General features: G+C 40.1%; 1 protein-coding gene across 2 annotated transcripts in view; it reads right to left on the reverse strand.

The window, feature by feature from the left end:
• Window positions 1-672: 672 nt before the first annotated feature.
• Window positions 673-22,030, reverse strand: part of MED14 (mediator complex subunit 14) — a 33,995-nt gene continuing 12,637 nt past the window's right edge. Inside the window, exons 10-31 of one of the 2 annotated variants that reach the window (XM_027741978.2) lie at window positions 21,284-21,395; window positions 20,533-20,658; window positions 19,593-19,671; window positions 17,865-18,024; window positions 17,304-17,498; window positions 16,558-16,692; window positions 16,054-16,130; window positions 14,468-14,628; window positions 14,042-14,188; window positions 13,859-13,950; window positions 12,544-12,696; window positions 12,071-12,340; window positions 10,777-10,932; window positions 10,134-10,245; window positions 9,393-9,524; window positions 8,185-8,367; window positions 7,280-7,518; window positions 6,416-6,595; window positions 6,113-6,220; window positions 5,571-5,696; window positions 4,773-4,962; window positions 673-1,282 (exon numbers count right to left, since the gene is read on the reverse strand). In XM_027741978.2, the coding sequence (XP_027597779.1) occupies window positions 1,209-1,282; window positions 4,773-4,962; window positions 5,571-5,696; window positions 6,113-6,220; window positions 6,416-6,595; window positions 7,280-7,518; window positions 8,185-8,367; window positions 9,393-9,524; window positions 10,134-10,245; window positions 10,777-10,932; window positions 12,071-12,340; window positions 12,544-12,696; window positions 13,859-13,950; window positions 14,042-14,188; window positions 14,468-14,628; window positions 16,054-16,130; window positions 16,558-16,692; window positions 17,304-17,498; window positions 17,865-18,024; window positions 19,593-19,671; window positions 20,533-20,658; window positions 21,284-21,395 (3,207 nt within the window). In that variant the 3' untranslated portion in view covers window positions 673-1,208. The remainder of the gene's footprint in view (window positions 1,283-4,772; window positions 4,963-5,570; window positions 5,697-6,112; window positions 6,221-6,415; window positions 6,596-7,279; window positions 7,519-8,184; window positions 8,368-9,392; window positions 9,525-10,133; window positions 10,246-10,776; window positions 10,933-12,070; window positions 12,341-12,543; window positions 12,697-13,858; window positions 13,951-14,041; window positions 14,189-14,467; window positions 14,629-16,053; window positions 16,131-16,557; window positions 16,693-17,303; window positions 17,499-17,864; window positions 18,025-19,592; window positions 19,672-20,532; window positions 20,659-21,283; window positions 21,396-22,030) is intronic. The other variant, XM_027741979.2, reaches the window with a different exon arrangement.

Raw genomic sequence — 22,030 nt, forward strand, 5'->3', positions numbered from 1 at the left:
AGCTGAGAGAGCTCTGCAGAGGCAGTGAGGCAGCAGAGCAGAAAGCCACACTTGCAGGAAGTCAGGAAACCAACTTGAACTTGATAAAAATTTGAGAATACTGATCCACGAGGACAAATGGTTAAATGACAGAGTAATTCCTAAAGATGGACATTTTATTCAGTTAGAAGAGCCTTCAGTAATCACTGACAAAGTTATTTACATACATCCAATTAAAACAGTTAAATGTGAGGTTGTTTCTTTTTTGGATCAGCCTCTCCAATTTTGTGGTATGCAGTTCCACTCCTACTTTACCTGCTTCTACAAATAAGAATCTGTTATTACAGATTCCATGACAGTTGAAAAAGGGTTATTTCTTCCACTAAACTTTGCTTTTGGGACAGAACAGGTGTAGTTCCTTGTGACTGTAAAGAAAAGAAGCACTGAAGTAATTAGTAATTATTTGTACAACCAGGAAAATGAACAAACTCTGTTCTACTCTGACTTAGAACAAATCAAACCCACAGAATAAATAAATAAAGGTTTGTTTGGGTTTTTAAGTTAGCATCACGTGTGTGTGGTGTGTATGGAAGCAAGATCACATTCAGAGACAGTCAAGTAAGTGTGTACACACGAGATCTGGCCAGTGGCTACAGTGGAGAGGAATAAATTTGAAGATTATACAACATCCAGTTTAAGATTTTTTAATCCAGTTTATTAAATATTGCTTTTTGGGGACATGTTTACAACAAGCCCAAATAAATTGTTTAAGGATTCAAAGCAGTCATATTAAAATACAGCTTCAATATAAAGTTTGTCACAGTTTTACAGTATTCAAAAATGACAGACCTGCCTTAAAAAAAGACTATTACACCAAAACATAAGAAAAACAGAAAAACAAACAAGTTTGGCATTTTCATAATCTTTATAGTATAAAACAGAATATTAAATCTATTACCAGCAAGCTGATACTTCAATCTATTACCTAGTCTGAAGTGTCTCCCATTAAAACACACTATACAACAGCACTATACAAAAGTTGTGGTGATACTCATGTGATGAAAGTGCATCCCTGAAAGTTTGCCAGTTTATATTTAGCTCTTAGAAAAAAAGGTAAAATTAAAACGTCCTCTTTTAACCGAAGGCTTTATTTTTATTTTTTTTATATATATATATATTTTTTTTTTTTTTGCTGTTTTGTCTCACTTTCAGCCTTCTTTTAAAAGTGTCTAGGGACGCCCCCCAGGGGGCAGCGTAAGATTAACCATCAAATCACGAACGGCTGCAAATATTGTGCATTCACCTGGAACAGGGAAAAGAGACAGGTTAGCACCGCGCCCCGGAAAGCCCTTCCTCACTCTGGAACAGGGAAAAGAGACACGTTAGTCCCGCACCCAGACAGCCCTTCCTCACCCTGACACCCCCCGGGACCCCGCGGGGCAGGGGCTGAGGCTGCGCCACACACGGCAGATCCCAGCGACCTCCAAGGACTTTGGGATTTGTAACAGTTATTAGCTGAAGGAGCTCCGGCTTTCCCAGCAGGACTGCTCTGGTTGGTCACGAAATTGCAAGAAACTCTTTGACTTTTATTTGCTTTTGAATGTCAGATTGAATCTACGCTAGAATTTATCGCAGTCCGAATTTTTCTGTATGTTATTAATAAAAAGCATCACATCTTGTAAAGAAAATAACCCAACTTTTTCAAGTTTTATTTCTATTGATTATGAGCAGACACTTAACATTTCAAAAGGCTCAAGTCTGAAACAGCTGAAAGATGTTTTCTGTCCTAAGCCTAGTCTTGGAAACATTTCTAATTCCAAGACTGAGCAAAAGTCAGAAATCTGTTTCTTTCAACCACAATGCTCTGGCTCTACCCTTGACATCTAAACTTGCAAAATAAAATACAGAGCAAGTAGACTGTTGTTTCCAACAGCTGAGATCTAATACAGAGAGGAAAAACCAGCCACAGCTACCTTGAGTTTTGAATACCAGCACTTGTTGACAAAAACACACACATTCTGAATAGCTTAAAGAAATTAAAACGGACAGAAGCAAAAGGGTTTAATTAGAACAACAAAAGGTGAAGTATCAGGCAGCTGTGATTTTCATCTACCATTTCCTGGTAAGAGAATACAAGTAATAGTTACTATCATACCCTGGTCACTGTGGGCTGAATTTTTCCTGCATATTTCAAGACATACCAATTAGAAGACACTGAATTTTGCTGCTGAAGGAGCAACAGTGTGAGCAAAGAGACAAGAGCAGAGCCTGCTGGGATGCATTAATCTTAACTGCCAAACTAGGGATTCCCAAGATTATTTTGGGCAAGTCATTATCATATCAAAGCTACAAATCTGGGCTAAGTAGTATCCACTGCATCAATGAAAATCAGACACTTAAAAATGTTAGTTGTGAAGTGCGTTAGGGAACATGAGTCCCTTGAGCTCCTCTCTAAGGGTGACCTCCAGCATCCTTAGGGACTTTCATTTCCTTACCAGATTGATGTCCACTACATACTTTGCAGATTGTAGACTTACAGCTCAAGTTTAAACCTATTATTCCAGGACATTGATTCCATCTCAGTTCATACAATTATTTTCCCAAAGTAAAGTACTTTTTCCCATGGAGGCATAGGCAAAGTGATCTCAGAAAGACAGTGTATTACTCACAAATAGTCAACATTTTACTGTTAAACACAGCAGAATGTGTTTGCCCACAGATCTGAAAAGAAAACTCTTCCAGGAGAACTTACTTTTCAGGCACTACCATTTTATTAAGAGGAAAATTAAGCTGAATACAAAAGACTTCCTCACAAAGAGAGAAAGGTAAAAAAGATACAGCCAGAATGAGGCAACACTGATTCCGGGTTACAACAAAAGTGCCAGTAATGTTGTACGTGCATGATGGGAGGCCCTGCTCCTTCCTGACTCCAACACTGAAAAATTCCCTTAACCAAGCACGTTGCAACTAGTGCAGCAGAAGAGCTAACAGGGAGGAGAATCCTGGGTACAGCACAATAGGATCAGAAAAGGAAGGATATGCATCTGGGATCTCCCGTGTACTGCTATTGTAAAGAAGTCTCCCAGCTATCTACTTTCATCTGTTGGCTCCCCTACCAGCAGCCAAGAAAAGAAGGTATCTTGCTCTCCTTTATCAGATATAATAATGTATGTTTTGACAGTAAAAACACAGGAAATTGCATTTCAAGTGTCCTCATGGAAGTTCCTACTTTGGCTGGTGGTGGAAATCAATCAATCCATACAGACTCATTGTTTCTTTTAGAAGTCAGAGGAAGGACTACTAGAAATGTCCTCTGCTCAACCAGCTACGTTCTTCTTTTCCTGGAAAAGGTCCTGCTTGGGGCCACAAGCTCTTTTCCTATGCATTTTTCCCCTGTCTATACTCTGCTCCCTGTACTGCATTCCCAAACTGCTTCAAAACTTGCATGACAAACAAAAAATGTCCATTCTTATCTACCTAATGATCATCAGAAAGCACCTCACCTGGGATCTCAAGAGCAGCTTTGAACATCACTCGCTATGCTGCGGCGTTTTGTGGAGGGTTTACTTTAGAACACAACTTACTTCAACAACAAACAGCAAAGTAAGTATCTACCTTTCACCATGCCAGGGAACTTGGTGGGGAAGCACCTTCCAAAAGCAATACCTGAAGTTTAGTTAACCTATTTTGAAATAAAAGTGCTATACAAACAACAGCTCTGTACCACATACAGAACTCCTAGAGGGAACCCCACGTGCCCTCAAGGCTATTTTCTCTCCTATTTACCTACACTATTACTACATGTTAAACAGAAAAAGCATGTTAATTTAAATCCCATCACAACTTCCAGAAATGTATGCATACCCACACCACTTTAAGACAGACATTGCTCATGTTCTAGCAATCAAAATAATCCATCGAGCAGAGTTAAAATTACCACATAATAACAAGATGAATAATTATACAGAATAGAAGTAAGAGTCAACCTCTGGATTCACAACTTCAATCTATTCACTGGGTTATTGGAAAAATTTTGTTCTTCAGCAGAATTGAAAGTTATTGTTCTTATGAGCCATCTGTGTATTAGGACCCCAAACTACTGCTTACAGACAACATGCTGCCCAAAGAACCTGCTACTGTTGTTCAGTGTTTCAGATACTAAAAAAAAAAGTAAAAAGCACGACAAACAAGAGGGAAAGCAAAGCACAACGTTGCTCACAGTGCACTACCTACAGGCCAATGAACATTCAGAACAGCCTAGCTCAAACACTTCACAGCATGTCTGGTGGACAGAACTGTATGCGCCTCTGTTGGTGGACACACTGACAAAGGAGTATACAGTCACTCCAATTACTTTTTAATCATTCACAGCACGCGGACAAGTTCTGATAACTATTTCAACATCCCTCTGTATTCTATTGTTAAGCTGAATAACTTCATAATTAACCATGAAAACTGACACTTGACCATAGCATATTTCTTGTGACTCACTCTGGGCCCCGTTAAAAAGTGTGACTCCTACTGAGACACAAGAGTTGGGCCAACAAGAGGTGCATTCTATCACCTGGGCAGAACAGCAAAACCCAGCCTGAATCATCAGTGCAACCTTCTGCTGCATTGCCAGTACTTGCTATTAAGTTATGTACTGCCTGTCACATCAGGAGTTTGTAATTACTAAAGAAGTAAGATAGAAATCAAGAAGAATTCAGACTTAAGAGAGGTTTAGTTTTACACTGGAGATTTGTCACAGATGTCTGGGTGAAGAGAATATATCTACTGGACATGTACAGTACCTGGTCGTGGTGAATTCAGTTCAGCAAATCTCTTTAGAATATTGCTAACCATCATTGGAGCAGCAACAGAAGAGTTCTGCTGCCTGGGAATGTCAGCCTGTTGCGTTGTACCCGATGCCATATCATAAATAATTGGGACAATAATACTAACAGCTTCCTGTGGGACTGTTGTTTTCTGTGTTAGCTGGAGCTGTGGGGAAAAAAACAAAAAGTATGTTAAATTGAATGACGATGTAGTTCAGTGCAACTTCTGATACAATTAAACACTCCAGGCCTACAGACGGCATGTATTTCCAACCCCTCAGTTTTCAGACATCAATTCTGTAACAGAGAAATTATCAATCAGGTGGAGACTATTTTCTTCTCAAAAGCATCCTGCAGTGAGCATTGCCTCAGAAAAAACACTAATATGGATTTGTTCTAAACATCTAATTCCTGCTCCCAGGACCACTAATGTGCACATCAGCTAATCTAGGTGGTTAGTGCCTCAAAGAAGAACAAAACACACTGAAGTTGAGCGCTTGGAAGATGCAGCCCAGAGGGAGCTGAACTTTATATATTGCCAGCATCTCCCCAAGAACACAAAACATGAGGAGCTGCTGTGCTTTTGTAGAAGAGAGAATAGGAATACGAACCGAACTCGTTACAAGAGATGCACGTAAATCCAGGCTTCCAAACAGCACAACACTTTCAGCTATTACAGCTGTCAGATGCAGTAGGTGTGTGTTTTGCTACCATCCCCTGATGATCTCAGAGACATGCAGCCCACAGAATTTTAAAGCAGGTATCTCTACTTACGAAAAACAACATTTTGGATTTCAGCACAACGGCAGGTGTTCCTGGAGGCGCAATTGGCGGAGCACTGGGAGGGATTGTTAAACAGAACTGCACATTCCATTTCAGCTGACTTGCCTGATCAGGGAACTGTTCAGAAAGAGCAGCACAGGGAAAGAAACGCAAAGGTCTCATGTCAGTGACATACATGGCTATGAACCAGGGAAACATTATAAAGCAGAATGTGCCTCTTCAGCTAAACTTGCACATGTTGCCAGGTTTAGCAAAGTCAGAATAACTCTGAAAGAACTGAGCATGGGGCAAACAAGAATCCAGTCAGCCTATGCGTATGTCAACTGTGCAGTAACATGGCTGTAGATTCCCAAATCATCAGTTTAAAGGAGAAACTTTGGGAATTTCCAGGAGAGCTAGTAGCAAAACGAAAACTTATTTAATAACATTAAGTAGCATATATATAAATTTGGAGTAATTCATGTGCTTGTAGATAAAGATACAACACTTTTTAAAAAAATATAACCAAAGTACGGTGAACTACGTTAACTTACCAGCTCCAGTTTCATGATGTGTACACAGTCCCTCAGGATATGAGTGGGAGCCCCTAGTAATTTTGTGAAGGCTATCAGGGTGTTCGCTTTAAAAGGTGGTCCTGCAACCTAAAGAAAGACCCAGTTTAGTAGTGCCTATTTAGATAATAGCTATACCATTTAATATATAACCAACATGCACAGCTATTAATGTTATATTTTGCAGCCTTTACACATGCCAGTGATCAGCAGTACCACTCCAAACACCACCAGAGATTAAAAGCAATGCACAAAAATTTAAACTTTCACAGTTTGAGTACATACCCTTGTTTCAAAGAACTTCTCCAACACTTGCAACTCCTCTGATTTCCACTGTCCTGTATTTTCAGGTGTTACTTTCAGCTGCAAGGTCTGGTTGGTTTTAGGATTGAGAGCAACCCTGCACTTCAGTGCCTCCGTCTTAAACATAATTACACCTGGTTCATTGGAGTTTATTAACTGTAACTGCATAAAAAGAAGAACCACAGTCAATTAGTCACTCATTAAATAGTGTGAACTCACACACACACATACACACACTCTCTCACTCCCTTCCCACAGTGCAGTGTTCAGCCTCTCTTTCCAGAAAGAAACACATGATATCTGAATAGAGGTAAAATTGCCTTGAGAATTAAATTTATGCAAGATTTGGCTTCTTTCTCCGTCACTGAATCCATGCCAAAGAAGTGAAGAGGCACACATCGTCTGTCCCAAATCCTAAAGCAACATTCCTGACCGAGTAGTTCAGTTATCGTCAACTGGTAACTAATTTCTTGGGCAGTCCTGCCAAGCAGTGGCTTCCACAGTAACCCTGTGGCTGTTCTAGTTAACTCCCAATGGACACGCTAAACTCACAGAAGCCATGGCATCTGAAAATCTGGTCACAGTCTTGCCATCATACCAGTTACCCAACTTCACCTCACCAAACAGGTTTTCCACTTCCAATTTGTGTGGAAAAGAAGCAGAACTAAATTATTTTTCTAAATTTAGCCGCTTTAGATGGCAAAATTCAGAAGTACAGCAAAAAGTCTAACAGCAAATAGTTATTATATTTGACGCACTTCAGTTTGTGCCCGATTTGAAAGACATGGGAGTACAGAAGTACGAAAAAGAAGAGTTGTTAAATAAGTTATTAAACTCAAACCACACCGTTTCCTGTTGTATGATCCTCTGAAGATGCCTCCTCATAATAACCGATCCAAGGAATCGCTCAAGAGGGGAGCACAGGTAGCTGCCAGCTAGTCCCGGCACAAGCCCAGGGGTAGGAGAGGGCAACAGCAGGATATTCAAGGCACTGTGGGTGAGGATTGTAGGGATGGACGCAGCCCAGGAGCGCTGAGGTAGTTTCCGAGGCGGAGGCATGCTAGTTGGCATGGCTTGGGAACCTGCTGGGGCACAAAAAGGACTTGCAGTAAGGAAGGATTTAAGCTGAAACACAAGCAATGTGTTCACTTAAACTGGTGTCACTACACATGAATGAGTTCTCCGGGCCAAAGCTTAATCGTTTAAGAATTTGGCTGCCTAGTGATAGGCATCAGATAGACAAAGAGTTAGTTTTGACCCTCCACCCATGCAAAGAATCTCAGTAACACTAAAACCCTACTCCCCTTTCCTCTCTCTGCAGCATGCCAGCAGACAGCAGGTTGGCACAACAAACTCAATGAGACGTAAAGATGGCTAAATCAGTCGTGCAAGAGCAGCATTGCAAATCTATGATGTGAAAAGTTAGTATTTGGGTTGGCAAATGTGCCTTATCATTGCTTTCACTCTGAAGACTTTTTTCTCAGTCACGGAGCTCAGTAGTTTCAGACTGACTTCTGCACTGCAACAAGAGGTATCAATCCTGCTGACGTTTGTGCTGTATGATTTAGCTCATTTTCAAATTTGTTACAGAAGATTTGAACTAGGATAGAATAAAGACTTAATCTCCTTAGACATTTTACTGCACAAGGGCACTAAGGACTGTTATGCTGACACACAACTACCAAAAGGAACAGAACTAGGAACGTTAAACATGAGTGTTTCACAGTTATAGCACTGATAAAGAAGCCTACTTGTTCCAGCTCGTGGGGAATGAGAGGCATCGGGGACAGGTGAATGAAGGGAAGGGTTGGCTGGTGACATTCCAGGCATCCGTGCTGCTGGTGATGGACCAGAGACCTGGGGAGATCCTGGCCAATTCCCTGCACGCTGACTGGGTGACATCATGGTGTATGGTGAGCTTGGGTCTATGGTACCTACAGATGTTACAAGACCATTGTTATTTCTTCAAAAAGTAAAAGGCTTTCTAATAGAGAAATCTAAAAAAGCTCTTACCAAAATCTGCAAAGTATGAAAGTGCCTGCAAGCTTTTAGACTGCATTTTACAACCACATAAAGAAACATTAGTGGGGGTTTTCAGGCTGTATTTTTAAAAAAGTAAAATACAATTGAATGTAAAGGAAAATTGTCATGTTCAACACATAACAGGTTCTAAACTAAAAGGAGCTGTTGCCTACAGACTTGGAATTCTACTGCTCCTTAGCAAATGGAAGCCTCAGCTAGACTGTTCCTCATCTATTCAGTATCTGGCAATTATCTCTGCAAAAATATCTTTGGGTTTGTACTCTGCTACAGAGACTGATCAGAACAAGCTCCTTAAACAGTCTGTTGTAAATCTATCTCACTTTGTTCACCTTAACAGTTAAAGTGGTGTGGCAAAATTACCATCTGAACTGTTCATTTACTGTGATCTATAGAACAGTTTCCAATGCACTGTGATTACACAAACAATTGTTTTGGCAGCTTTCCAAAAAACCAACTTAATTAATAAAGGAAACAACCGAAAGGCATGTTGCTCACATATATGTATGTCAAACCAGCCAGACTTTGACAACATTTTCAAATCGCAAATATTTGAATTTCTAACCTGTTCCACTCATTTTTCCAGGAAACATAAGCAGTGAAAATCCATTAACTAATCTAACAACAGACAATGCTCATTAAAAGCTGCAGCCACTGCTCTGCTACAAGACCACATGGAATTTCCCCACATTAGTAAGGAGAAAGGAGTGACTGATAGTCCATTTTTAAACGTTAGGAACACTTCAACATGCCATGCAGCTTCTTTCAACTACTGTTAAGAGTTACACCCTCATACATGAAACCTTGAGCCAATTACAAAACACAAATTTTTCTAAATTAACTTAGGTCTGCCCGAGATTTCAAGAAGCCAATCTGCCCTCCCTCTAATTATATATACGCCTGTTAGTAAAGAACTCACCATGTGGGCTGGCAAAGTTAGCTGTTTGTCCCATTGTGATTCCAAGAGAGGAAGGTGAAGGAGTTGGACCAAAGGATGCTGGTGATGGTGCTCTTAAAGCCCCGCTAGGTGAGCTTGCAGCATGCAAATTTCCTGATCAAAGACATCACGTCACTTGACATACACATTTCCCATCTTTCTGTTCTAATTTTTTCTATCAACTGCTCCCTTCTTTTTAGGGATAGCAAACAAGATTCAAGAGAATTTGTTTTTGCAAAGGCTTTATTTGTACATGCATGAGTGTTATATTTTTCAGATTGATTTACCACACAAAGGAAACTTCCCAAAATACTTGGCTTGAAGAATGGCATTTCCCCCCTTCCCAGTCCTTCTCTGAATTTAAATATTTTTCAGCTGTTGTGCTACAACAGCTGGGAGCAGAAAGCAGAGCTTTGGTGATTAAAAGCTTTTCTGAAGAAGCAGGTATTGAAAATCAACAGTATTTCACCTTAGCGAGTTATAAACTGTACGAACAAAACAGTCCCAAGTATTACACAGCTAAAGATGACAGTTTCACTTCATGTTTCTTTTTCTAGCTTCAAAATGTACTTCCCAAAACATGCATGGCAGGACTTTGCTCTTTTTTGACACAGTGTAAAGTGCATTCTCTTGTCTAACTTGGGGCTAAACACAGCTCAAACAATAGAAAAAACATGCATGCACAAAGAGCTGCAGGTGCACACAGACTCCCAGCCATCCTACCTGGTGACTGTGTGTGCATCATGGATGGGGACGGCGTCACTGTGTTGTGGTAGGAGGTGGGTGGTGAAGTGAGAGGATACGCTCCCGATGCTCCTGCCTGTTTGGCAAATGGCTGAAATTGTCAACACAGGACAACAAAATGTTTTGATCATTTTGTACTAAAACTGAAGTTAAGCACGTGCAGAAGACTAATGAGAGTTGGGTCTTATAGGTCCACCAACATTAGTTGTTTGATTTTCTGCATCACATTGTTCAGTGCTTGCTATTATTTTCAGTTTCTTGTCAAGACATAACATCTCTGTACCTTGTTCCTTTTATCTGTCACCCCGTAACAGCAAAGCCTTGTGACTCCCCCTCCCATCTTTTATCTGAGACAGTTGTTTTCCCTCCCTCAGTCCTTCCCTTCTAGGCAGCAAGTCCCATGTGACCTTCCAAAGCTGCTGTTCATATGCTATGGGCTGTTTACGCTGGAATGAGAAATGGCAAAATAAATTAATACATTTTGCCCAAAGGGGAATTCCACAGCAGAGCAGGTTTATAGTCTCCCTTTCCATTCTGTTACTGCTAATCCTTTTAGAACATAAAGTTCTTAGAAACCTACCGTTGTGCAAGACAATAAACATTTGTTTTGCCTGAAGGGTACCTGTTGTTGTGGTTGCTGTGGTGGCTGCTGGGGCTGAAGCTGTGATATCAAAGAATCCATCATGTCTCCTCCGATAGGAGAAGGCGGGTTATCGTCTTCATTTACAGATCGTCTCCGTGCATCCTGATTGCTGTCCACAAACATGTTCAGGAATGTCTGTGGAGAAGTCAGTTTGGTTAGCAATTTCCCTGTTTAAAATTTATTACATAAATGAACACAGTATTTACCGAGTTTTAACACCATCTTTATTATCTACAGCACATAAGAGATAGGCAGGTCTCTGGAACTAACTACTAGAGGGCATTCACTAATTACAGTATAATTAGTTTTCAAAATATATCAATTCATAAACAGAGACACCTTGCTCATTAACATGAATTATCTCCAGTAAATTGAAATACCAACATTTTTCTTTTCTCCTTAAAAACAGGGAAAACCCTACACCTGCAAATAGCTGTTCCAGGACAACTCTCCAGTAGCCAGAAACTACTGTATCACACCTAAAATTGCCCTGTTTGGGTAGGAACACCCAGGTCACCTCCTCCATAGTACTCTCTTGTACCCAGAGGAACTTGCCAACTCTCTTGAATTACTTCCTCCTCTACCTTCACAATTTCATTCTCTTATACTTTCCACGGGTATCTACGATCTCCTTCCTATTCCCATTAGCTTTCCACTTGGAATTCACGGAAGAGATAGATGTTCAGGACCAGTTAAATGCAGTGCCAGAGAATCAGCATTCGGTTGCAACTGTCAGAAGAAAAAATTAGCAAAATAGCCTGTTTCTCTGCGGGTGCCACTTTCCAGTATTTCAGTATAACTAGCACCAGTACAAGTTGCCCTCAGGTATTTTGTCAGTGTGCACAGATTCATTTTTCATGAAGAGCAGACCAGAGCTGTATTTAGAAGCAAAGCCACAGGCTTCTGCCACACACTGATGGGAACTATTTTAAAAGAGAAGTTTCTGTTTAGAATCCTCTGACATGGAGCATTTTCTGACCTGCAACGTATGAGCACTGTACTGCCACACATCATAGTTTGTGAGGAGCAGTTGTTAATCCTGGAGCATACATACAGCCTAGTCATAAAGCTTCACCAAGTTTTAACTGCCTGAAGCAGCCTCTAAGTTATTTTATTGTAGCGATAAGAAAGAAAACCACAAACCCTAACACTCGATGTTAGTTTTCTGAAAGGAAAAAAAAAAAAGCTTCACGAAGCTCTTCACGCCAGATCCATACTTCAGGTCAGAATCTCATTTTTTTTACAACATGCCAGAAAACACAGAAACAGTCACCTTTAGTCCAGGTGCAGGGTAAAACCCTTCAACTATTTTGCTGTTGTCAAAGAGACTGTAGGCCCCGTCCCGTATGGCCACCACGCCGCGGCTCCGGCAGTAGATGTCAATGCAGTACATGTTCCTAAAAGCCAGCCTGATGTGTGTGGGGGACTGTGGCAGGATTGAGAAACACTGATAGGCAGTGTTGGTGCGTTGAGTCAGACCCAGCATGGGCACGGTTGGAAGTTTGTTGATGGCATTTAATGGAGCCTGAGTGTCAAACAAAACCTGAGGGAAAACAGATATTGAGAGATCAGGCAGCTTTACCAAAAAGTAAAAGTCAGGGAAAACAATCTTCCCCAAGACACCTTCTGGCAATGAGATCCGTAAACAATCCTAACGCACATGTAATTTTGAAGTGAACAGTTTAATCAGAATTCATCTCTTAAATATCTTGCAATTTGCTTGAGAGAATTTTTTTAGAACATTACCTGTAACAACTGCACCACGTTCGGCGTTTTATTAAACATCTCCTGGAGCTGGTGCAGAATTGTGTTGTGACAGTTACTGCAACCTGAGTTTGGGCCAACAGTTCCCAGTGAAATGTGGAACTTCTGGAGTATCGAGTTCCACTGAATGCTGATCTGCAATGTCATGAACATAAAATGGTCTTGGGAGCTAGAACAACTAGGTTGTAATAACAAGAGGTTATAACAAGAAAAGCTGGTCTGATTTAATTTTGCCCCCCCATTTTTCATCAAACCTTAATAGATTCCTAATTCACCTTCCTCAAAAGTTGCTGAGGTTTTGAAGACAAAAAAATAGCCCTGTTAGCTTTAACATCCATTTAGCCAGATGGATTGTTGGCAACCACAGAATTGGGCAATTATACTAGCAACTCAACCAAAAAGAAAAAAGTCTTTTCTGCCAAAGGTGAGATGGAGAAAATTAAACTCAAGAGATTTGTGCTGTAGAAAACTGATTAATGAGTTGCTGGAGGTGGACTGGTTTTCTAAATCATATCACACAAAAATGAAAATTGGACATACTACTATGTAAGGAAGTTACCTGCAAAATACACATTGCTGCTCTGGCTACCTAGATATATACATATATAGATATGTACACATGCACACACACTTCCCAATAAAATGCTCATTAAAAATTCAGCTTAGAACATGAACACAAAAATCTTCTAGGAAGCAAATTTCAAGTGTGTGAGCTACTTTGCAGCAGTTGCACACAAAATTAGTCTGTAATAAATGTGCACTTACTTCCTCCTCTACCTTGCATTTAAGGCAAGGGTGTGAGTGAGTAATCAGTTATAAAAATAATTAACAAGCTGTAAATTCAAATATTACAGAGGAAGCTAGAGTTCTGAACAAGGGAACAGCACTGCTACTGCCACTTCATTTGAAAGCAAAGTACTGCATTTAAAACATTGTTAGAGTCCTCTCTTCTAAGGCAGAACTAGGCACTCAGCTTAAACGTATTCATATATCTGACTAAAGCAGTGACTGGTAACAACACTTATTTTAAGTTTGTCAAAAAAAGGCTGCCACGTCAGCTTTCACAATCAGAGGCACATAACTGTTCCTTCCACAACATAGTATCTTACAGAAATTCTCAAACATTCTGAACTTCCAGCAACCCAGCAAAGTAGCAATGAAACATCTTCTATTTGTCTTTTTTACATTCATCTATATTAATTCCACAACAATGTAATACAAGCAAAATTCTGAGAATTCTAAGCCTACCCATTCTGTTTTCAAGCATACACTTAAAGAGCTTTTAGGAATTACTTACTGAGCTCCCCTTGGTAGTTCCATAACAAAGGATAAGCTTTCGGTAATTGTAGATACGAACTTCTGAAAAAATGTTTAAGTGGTTGGGTATGTCTTTGAAGAGAGGAGGAAAGACAGTTAGAGTGGGAAAAGCACAGTAATCAGTAAACCCATCCTTTCAACACAAAGGAGGTGACTTCTGTACCTGGTAAGGACCGTGCAAACTCAAGGACACACTCGTACAGCCGAGCGATGCTGTTCCAGTCATTAAGGAACATCTCCACGACTTTGCGACCTCCAACTGGTTCAGACAACTGGTTTTCATACGTCAGGTAAACGTGACGGGTTGGTCCTGCAGTGTTAGGAGATGGCAAATACTGTTCAAACTAGTGGTTCCTGACCTGTGGCTTACAGACTCTGAGTAAACTGTAGCTAGTAACCATGAAGCAAATTTTAAACAACAAAAATGCATCAAATCAGCAGTCAAAATTTTAATTCAGGTACACTGTGGTTTATTAGAAACCTTAGGAGCAGACAGCCTTCCAGGAACTCCAAGACATTAAAACTACTGGAACAGACAATGCAAAGCACCAAGAAACAAAAATTATCAGTATTCCTAAATAAAACTTGCCTTGCTCCCTGGATGAAGTGCTATTAAGCGGGCAGTTTGCAAACACCAGCTCGGCCACCCACGTGCGATTATTTCTACCTTGTAATCGGAAAGTGCAATCAAGAAGAGATCGGTCCAGAGCCTTCTGCGTTTCCTCGTTTACACCTTTACAGGGAGGAACTCTATACAAGATAAAAACCAAAACCCCAGTTATACACAGTACAGTTTCAAAAGCAACAATAGTACCTTCTGGTATTTCCTAAAGGACTTCCAAGTCTGGACATGAAAGAATGAACAAATCAACAGCAGAGGCACCTGGACTGCACAAGGAGATATCCTATTGCTCTTCAAGAACTAAATGTGTCACAAAAGCTCTCTGAGTTAGGACCAATTTTTATATGCATTCAACACATGGAAATTATAAAGTGTTAAGGGATCTGTTGAATTGCCCTTCTCTCCTGGTGAACTAAGAGCCCATCAATATAAAGCTCTTATACAGAGAAACAAGCCAAAAAAGATGAAAATAAGTAAGTTCTGCGGCAAACTGAATTCATTTGCCTTGTAGAACAAGCTTGCCTTAAATGCAATGAACAACCTGGCATTTCTCTTAGTACTCACTAATTTATTCATATCACAATGTGTGAGTGGAGCTCAGGGGACAGACTAAATAAAGCTTAAGTAAAAACATGACAAACTCTTTTTTCAAATCCCTTGAGAATCTATCCAGGAATTTCATGTTCCACCCTTAACTTCAGCTCACAAGTTCTCTGCTCCTTTGCAAAGATAAAAAGAGAAGGCCTGATGCATTTAGAGACTGATTCCTTTATGTCAGTACACACTTCTGCAGCATAAAAAGAGTTATGATGGTTTTACTCAAGGAGGTGCCTTTGGGGTTTGTGTTTTTTTTGTTTTAAACTGATTTGTTGCAGGTCCAGTCAGTAGCTGGTTCTGGTTGGCATTCCTCAGGGTTAACACAGAGGTTAACAATACATAATACAAAGGAATAGCAAGTTTGCAGATAATGCCAAACTGAAGGGAGCTGTAGGACAGGGCTGCCATTCAGATGACCCTTGGAGGTTGGGAAATGCAGCTGATCAACCCTGCTTTGAGCAGAAGGTTGGAGCAGATAACCTCCACAGGTCCCTTCCACTCTTAAATTACTCTATGGTTCACAGATGTTTCCTCTACAAGTTCTTTACCCTGCAATTGTCTTTTCTGGGATTCCTCGCATTTTTCTCTGCAGTATCACATTGTGAAACAACATATGGAGTATGTAGGCCTCTGATCTGATCTAAAATTGCATGTTCATGAATCATCACTGTATCTTCCTTAGCACTGCCTGGATTCTAGGATTGAAGACTGTCAGACTTTTCAGAGCTCCCCAGTTAAGGCCAATGAAAGAAACAACTGCAGTTGGCTCTTTGTCTACTCTTATTTATACTCTTCTATAGCCCCACTTCACATCCAAGATACACAACAATTAAAAAAAATCCTAAATCAATCACAACCCCCCCCCAAAAAAAATCCTGCCCCAGTTCTGATAGTTTTAGTGTTACTCTCCATAACGAAGAAATAATAAAATGAAACACAGGGGGATATCCTCTTACTTTAATAAACGTATTGCATGGCTGAAGCCATCTCCTTCTACTTGTACTCCCTGGTGAGGAATGTCCATATTAGATAACTAGGAATGAACAAAGAAAAATGTTATCCCAAGCAAAAAGTCCAGCAAAAAACCTGCAACTTTTTCAAGGATTTCCCCCCCCCCAAGAGTAACAGATGTTTCACCATCCTCAAGTACTGGAAAGCCAAAAAAATGGTCTGTGCAAATCTGGTACAAATTGTCTCCCAGTCCCGCCCACAAGTGTGTCTTTCATTCTCATTTTCCCTTTTCTCTTGACTTTTCAAGCTTTTTGCAGTGCTTGGTGTTAGAGAACCAGCTCTAACAAGACCAGAGCAACTCAGTGTAGAACACTGAGTCACCAGGCTCAGCCGGCAGGGGAACTCCAGAGTGAGCACATGACCACAAGTTGGCCAAATAGTCACGTCTAGACACAAGAATCAGGAGTAGCAGAGGGGAGGAAGGAAACAAAGTATTTTTTAACACATACCTCTATCCGAAGCCCTATAAATGGCATATTTGTATCACACATGGCTACAATATGAGCTAGCACTTTATTGAAGGCACACATTTCTCCCGACCGTTTTGGCTTCTTGGGTTCTATGGAACACGGATCTCCAGATAACTAGAATTAAAATAAAGCAAATGAACATGGATCTCCAGATAACTAGAATTAAAATAAAGACAAATGTTCTTGCATATCTGGAGCAAACAATTTGAAGAGATGTCAGAGAACAACCTCATTCATCTAAGTTATAAATGAATCACACCCTGAGTACAAACTCCTGAAAGGATCTAGTCCTCTTCAGGACTGAAGCAATTCGGTTAAAGACTGTTCTTAAAACAGTACTTATGTCTTATTAAGCCATTTCAGCCTGATCCCGAGAAATAACACTTATCAGCCCCTGCCAAGTCCTCCAAAGACCAGACACAGCACGAAGTGTATCACACAGATACCATACCAGCACTCTGCATGTCCAAGCCACTACAGCTGCCTCTGCACAGAGCTCTGCCTTGGCTAGAGCAGCAGAGAATTAAAAGCATGAATTAAAAAGACAACTGTTGCAAAACAGTTTCCCAGCATTTCCCTAGGGAAGAAGTCCAGAGAACCAATACAAGGAAGCTGTCAGCCACACAAACTTTGAAAACAATGCTACTAAAGCTGGCATTGATGCTTAGAACGTGTGTTGACCTTTCAAGCACCTTCACTATCCCAGTGGCTCTTGGAGCACTTACCTTGCGCTTGACACCACTTTTCATTTGTTTCCCACTTTTTGTGTCCAGTACCAACTCTTCAATGTTTGGTTTGAACTGCTGTAGTAAAAGTGCAGTAGCAGGGCTGTCATCTCCTTCAGCATAGCTCACAGACAGGAAATGGTACTTGTACTCTAGTTCTGTGGGGTTGCCAGGAACATCAAACATCTCTACAACCTACATTTGAACAAAACAGCAAATTGAGAAGATTCTCAAGCTAATAGTATGTCTAATTCTGTTCCTATCCTCTCACCATTAGTCTTTTTCAACATATTAATACTATGGCTAGGAAAGGGATCCAAGACGAGAAAGGAGACCAAACCTTTAAGGAAACAGAGAATGGGAAGGTTGCTGGGTAATAAACCCATATGTGTTCTCTTCTCCATAAGCCTGAGTGCTTAACAAACCCACTGAATGGCAGAAGGGAGAGGGGAGAATCGAGGATTACACCAATCACTTGGGTCCTAAAGTTCAGAGTACAACAAACTGCCTGGGATAACCATGACTGAGAACAAAAGACAGAAGCAGTTTTCAGTTACTTACAATGTAGTACTGCGGAAGGCGAGTGAGTTTGATAAACAACTTGTGTTTGGAAAGGTTTCCCACTGGATGGCTGGCATAATTAGCTAGTTGAAGAGTTTCACTGCTCACTGTAGGCAGATGTTTTATAGACTGTTTGCAACGTTGCTGTCCAAGCCAGAACCTTGCATTGAAATAAAGGTATTAGTACCCTGAGACTGGTTTACATTATTCTAGTACAGTGCTGTGTAGAGTATTAGTGTCAAATGGTCAGTCACATTCAAAGCCAACATCTATCATTGCTGCATGAGTTATACACAGAAAATCACATAGAAAATGTCATTACTTTATATTTCCTTATTACTATCTTTGCATCCTGTCTTCAGCTTAACAGACATCTGTTAATTCAAGAAAAACCCTGAAATTATTCACTGAATAAAATTTTATATACTACAATATGAAATTACAACATAAAACAAAGAAGGGAAATGTTAAAACAGCATGTAGATTACAGTTATTTTACAATCTAGAATCTTCAATTACATTTTGCTCCAGAAAACAAAATCTTTGCTCCCATATGCTAGTAAGCAATCCAGTAAAAAAAGTCACCAAAGCTGGATGTTACTCTGGATTATGTTATAAATAAACTCATTCACCTGAATAAGTTTGGACATGAAGAACCATATGCAAGACACCAAATTTATTCTCATGTTTGGAACTAAACTTTGTCCTACTCCAGTGGATTTTGGCTATGGTGGCAAGGCCAGAAAGACTAGCTAGGCTTGAAAGGGGCTCAGAAACGCTTGGTTTTCTGGTCAAAGTTCCACTGACAACGGCAGTGGAAAGTGTGGGTGCTCAGCATCTCTCCATCACATCATACCACATTTATGCTCATAGACACATGTCAGACACAGCTGTCTAAGAGATATTTTGTGGACTGATGAGCTTCCTCCAAAACTGCAGCACTACCCAGGCCATTATCTCAAGTACATTATTTATAACTAAGGGAGGTTGATTAGTTTCTCCAGGGTGCCAGTGCTTCATGCATCATCAAGCTTCTTTTAGAAGCAGAATTCCTCAAATAGAGATTTCACCCTGCAATTAACTCAGAGCACTGGGAATTTCCAAAATGACAGAGCAGGTGGGACTCAGTTATCATGCAGATGCAAACTGTGTTTGTATTATTTCATATAACCTCTTATGGGAGCCAAATGTATCTTGTGCTCAAATCTCATGGCTTTATGGTAGGAAGATTAGAGGCTTAAACCAGCAAGGGCTGAAGTGTTAGAAGATAAACAGGTATTATTTAAATCATCCTAGGCCACTTCCTGGTTTTTCCTCTGTATTGGGATAAGGGAGATCATTCTTGCTGAGAAACAAGTAGAGTTCAGCTGTAGAAACAGTGGAATAAAGGAGATAGAAAATGAACATGAACAGCAAACAAGATCCTCAGGAAGCAAGTGGTCTGCGGTGACTAAAAGTGAAAAGACTTCATGCAGAGTGTGCACACAGCAATGCATGAGGCTACGTGCAAGGGGGAAAACTAAAGCAGGATTATGGAATCAACTCCAAGCAAAACCAGAGTTTCCTCAACTGTTTAGAGGAGATGGCAAATACTCAAGGTTGCTTAGAACAGTGAGAAAGTATAACCCCTACTGTGGTAAAACACAAAGCCACGCAAGTGTGATCATCCAAAATACAGTTGTGGTGATTCATTCTATGCAAACTAAGTGAATCATTCAAGTCACTTACTTGAGTTGCTGGAGCCAAGGAATGATGCGCTTCATATCATCATTAACAGACTTCTCTATGTCATCAAGTGTCAGTTGATCTGCAAGAAGATTAGGGGAGTGAATGGTCTTAACATCTGTCCTTCAAACAGAATTTCAAACTTTTACTGAAAGTGTCTCATCTGATTAATTTCAGAATCACAAACAGCCCAGGGTGGGGCTCAAAATGGGACCTTGAAAGATCATCTGGTCCAACCTTTTGTGGGAGAGGGAGCATAGATGAGATTATCTAACACCCTGTCCAACTGCATCTTGAAAACCTCCAGTGATGGGGACTCCACCAAATCTCTGAGGGGGCTGTTCCAGGGATCAATTGTTTTCACTGCAAAAAACTGCTTTCTTATACTGAGATGAAACTTCTCTTAGTCCAACTTCTAATTGTTGCCCCTTGTCTCCTCCACAAGGCTCATTGTGAAGAGAGAAATTAGGGTACACAACAGATGATCCATATAGTTTGTAAGATCACAGTAGTATGTTATTGTGCAAATAAACTAGAACTCATTTTCCTTCTTAAGTAACCCGAAACCTGAAGTTAAGACTTGAACAGTAGTAACTCAAGATGTAAAAGGTCACACAATACAATTCTTGATCAGGTCCGTATGAAATGACTGCAATCCCTTAACAGCACAAGCCAGGAGTCATGAGTCATAAAGAATATGCATTGTATGGACCCCTAACAATAATTAGTCTGCTGTCCTCTTAAAATGTACCTACCTAAACTGTGACACTGAAGCACAAAGATCCTCTTCCCCATTCCTCAAACTCAAATACCTCAGTGATGACCCAAGCGTGGTGTTCATTTGCTCACAGAACTTTGCAGGTCTGACAAAATTGTTCACAGAAAATAACAACGCACGATTCTTGCAAGATATGAAATACACCCTGGCTTTGCATCTACTTACCAACGCCATAAAGCATCAGTTGAAACATCCCAGAGTGGAGATCAACAAATACATGCAGGCACTCTGATCGACCACATGGTTCCAAAATTGGAATTACAAGGGTTGGAAGAGCCGTCTCAATGAATGCTAAAGAAAAATTGATGTTAATTTCACAGAAAATTCAAGTGAATTCAAATCCTATTAAAACTTGGCCTGTTATAATCACAAAACCTGTATGTTTTTATAGAAGCAATCTTCACTTGCACATTATTACACTGTTAACATAAAGAGGAAAGTGAATGCAATTTCTCTGTGAAAACAGTGACAAGCCAATGCGAGAAGACAGAACAAATTTGAAGGAGATTATTAATCCTTGAATATCTTTTAACTCACTACTTCATGATTATAAGATCACTTCAAATCCCAAAAGTTTCAACAGCAGTTTAAGGAAAGTTTCATTCAAAACAGTGAAAAATTTTCTTTCCATTCTGAAGACATACAAACTTTACAGTTGACAAATTTTAACCCTTCAACCCAGACTATAACGCTCTACCAGCTTCACCTATTATACTGCACTTAGAGGTCTGACTATTTTACAGTTATCAATGCAGAATAATTTAAAGCTAAGTTTCGTTAATTCTGAAAATATTTCACTTCATTTTTTCAATATTTTTACTTGAATTAATGAAAACAAGAAACAGCAAGAAAAAAGGAAACCATTTCTAGACACAAATGGAAATTAACTTGAAAAACTTCAGCAGAAAATACATACAATTGTCATTAACGTTGTAGCTCTTCAGAATGGCTTTCAGCTCCTGGAGTTTTTGATGAGATCTTGCATGGACACTGTCTATTAGGAGTTTTTCTATTGATAGGTGGTCAATCTGTAAGAAAGGAATGTACTTGAGGAGGCTCATATTTGATGTGTAGAGTTCCTGCATTAGCACACTGGAACAAAGCTACTCAATAAAACAGTCACTTCAGAAATAATTTTCTTAGAACTGTGGTGAGCCAAATGAACTTGAGTATTTGGATCACTATAAAATACAGCAAGCTACCATAAGCTTCTGACTGAGCAGCAGGCAGGGTGAGGGTTTTTGATCTAAGATTAGACGAAGATGTGAAAGAAGTTTCACAAACTATGCTGTTACCACTCCCTGTGCAGACCTACTTATTCTGGATCAAGGTTGGAGTATTTTCAGCTTAATTTGCACCCATTTCTAACTTGCTTAAGCTAAGGAAAACAAAACCCACCCAAACACAATCCCCCCAAAGCAACACTTTATTAGGATATAGAAGACTTTACACAAACACATACGCAGCTGTTACATGTAATCCAATACACTAGTTTTAGTCCTGACAAGAGGGTACCAATGCAGTGGCAGACACTGAATAGGAACAACCCTACTGAACCCAGGAGTATCTAGGGGCTTGTATCTACAGCCTGTTGCACTTCTGGTGCTGAAGCTCTAATGCCACCACTTATATTCACTGTAACTCACCTGTGCAATCTAAATTA

This window comes from Pipra filicauda, unplaced genomic scaffold (assembly GCF_003945595.2).
Source record: "Pipra filicauda isolate LSUMZ 115617 unplaced genomic scaffold, ASM394559v2 scaffold18_size4552066_pilon, whole genome shotgun sequence".
NCBI classification, from domain to species: domain Eukaryota; kingdom Metazoa; phylum Chordata; class Aves; order Passeriformes; family Pipridae; genus Pipra; species Pipra filicauda.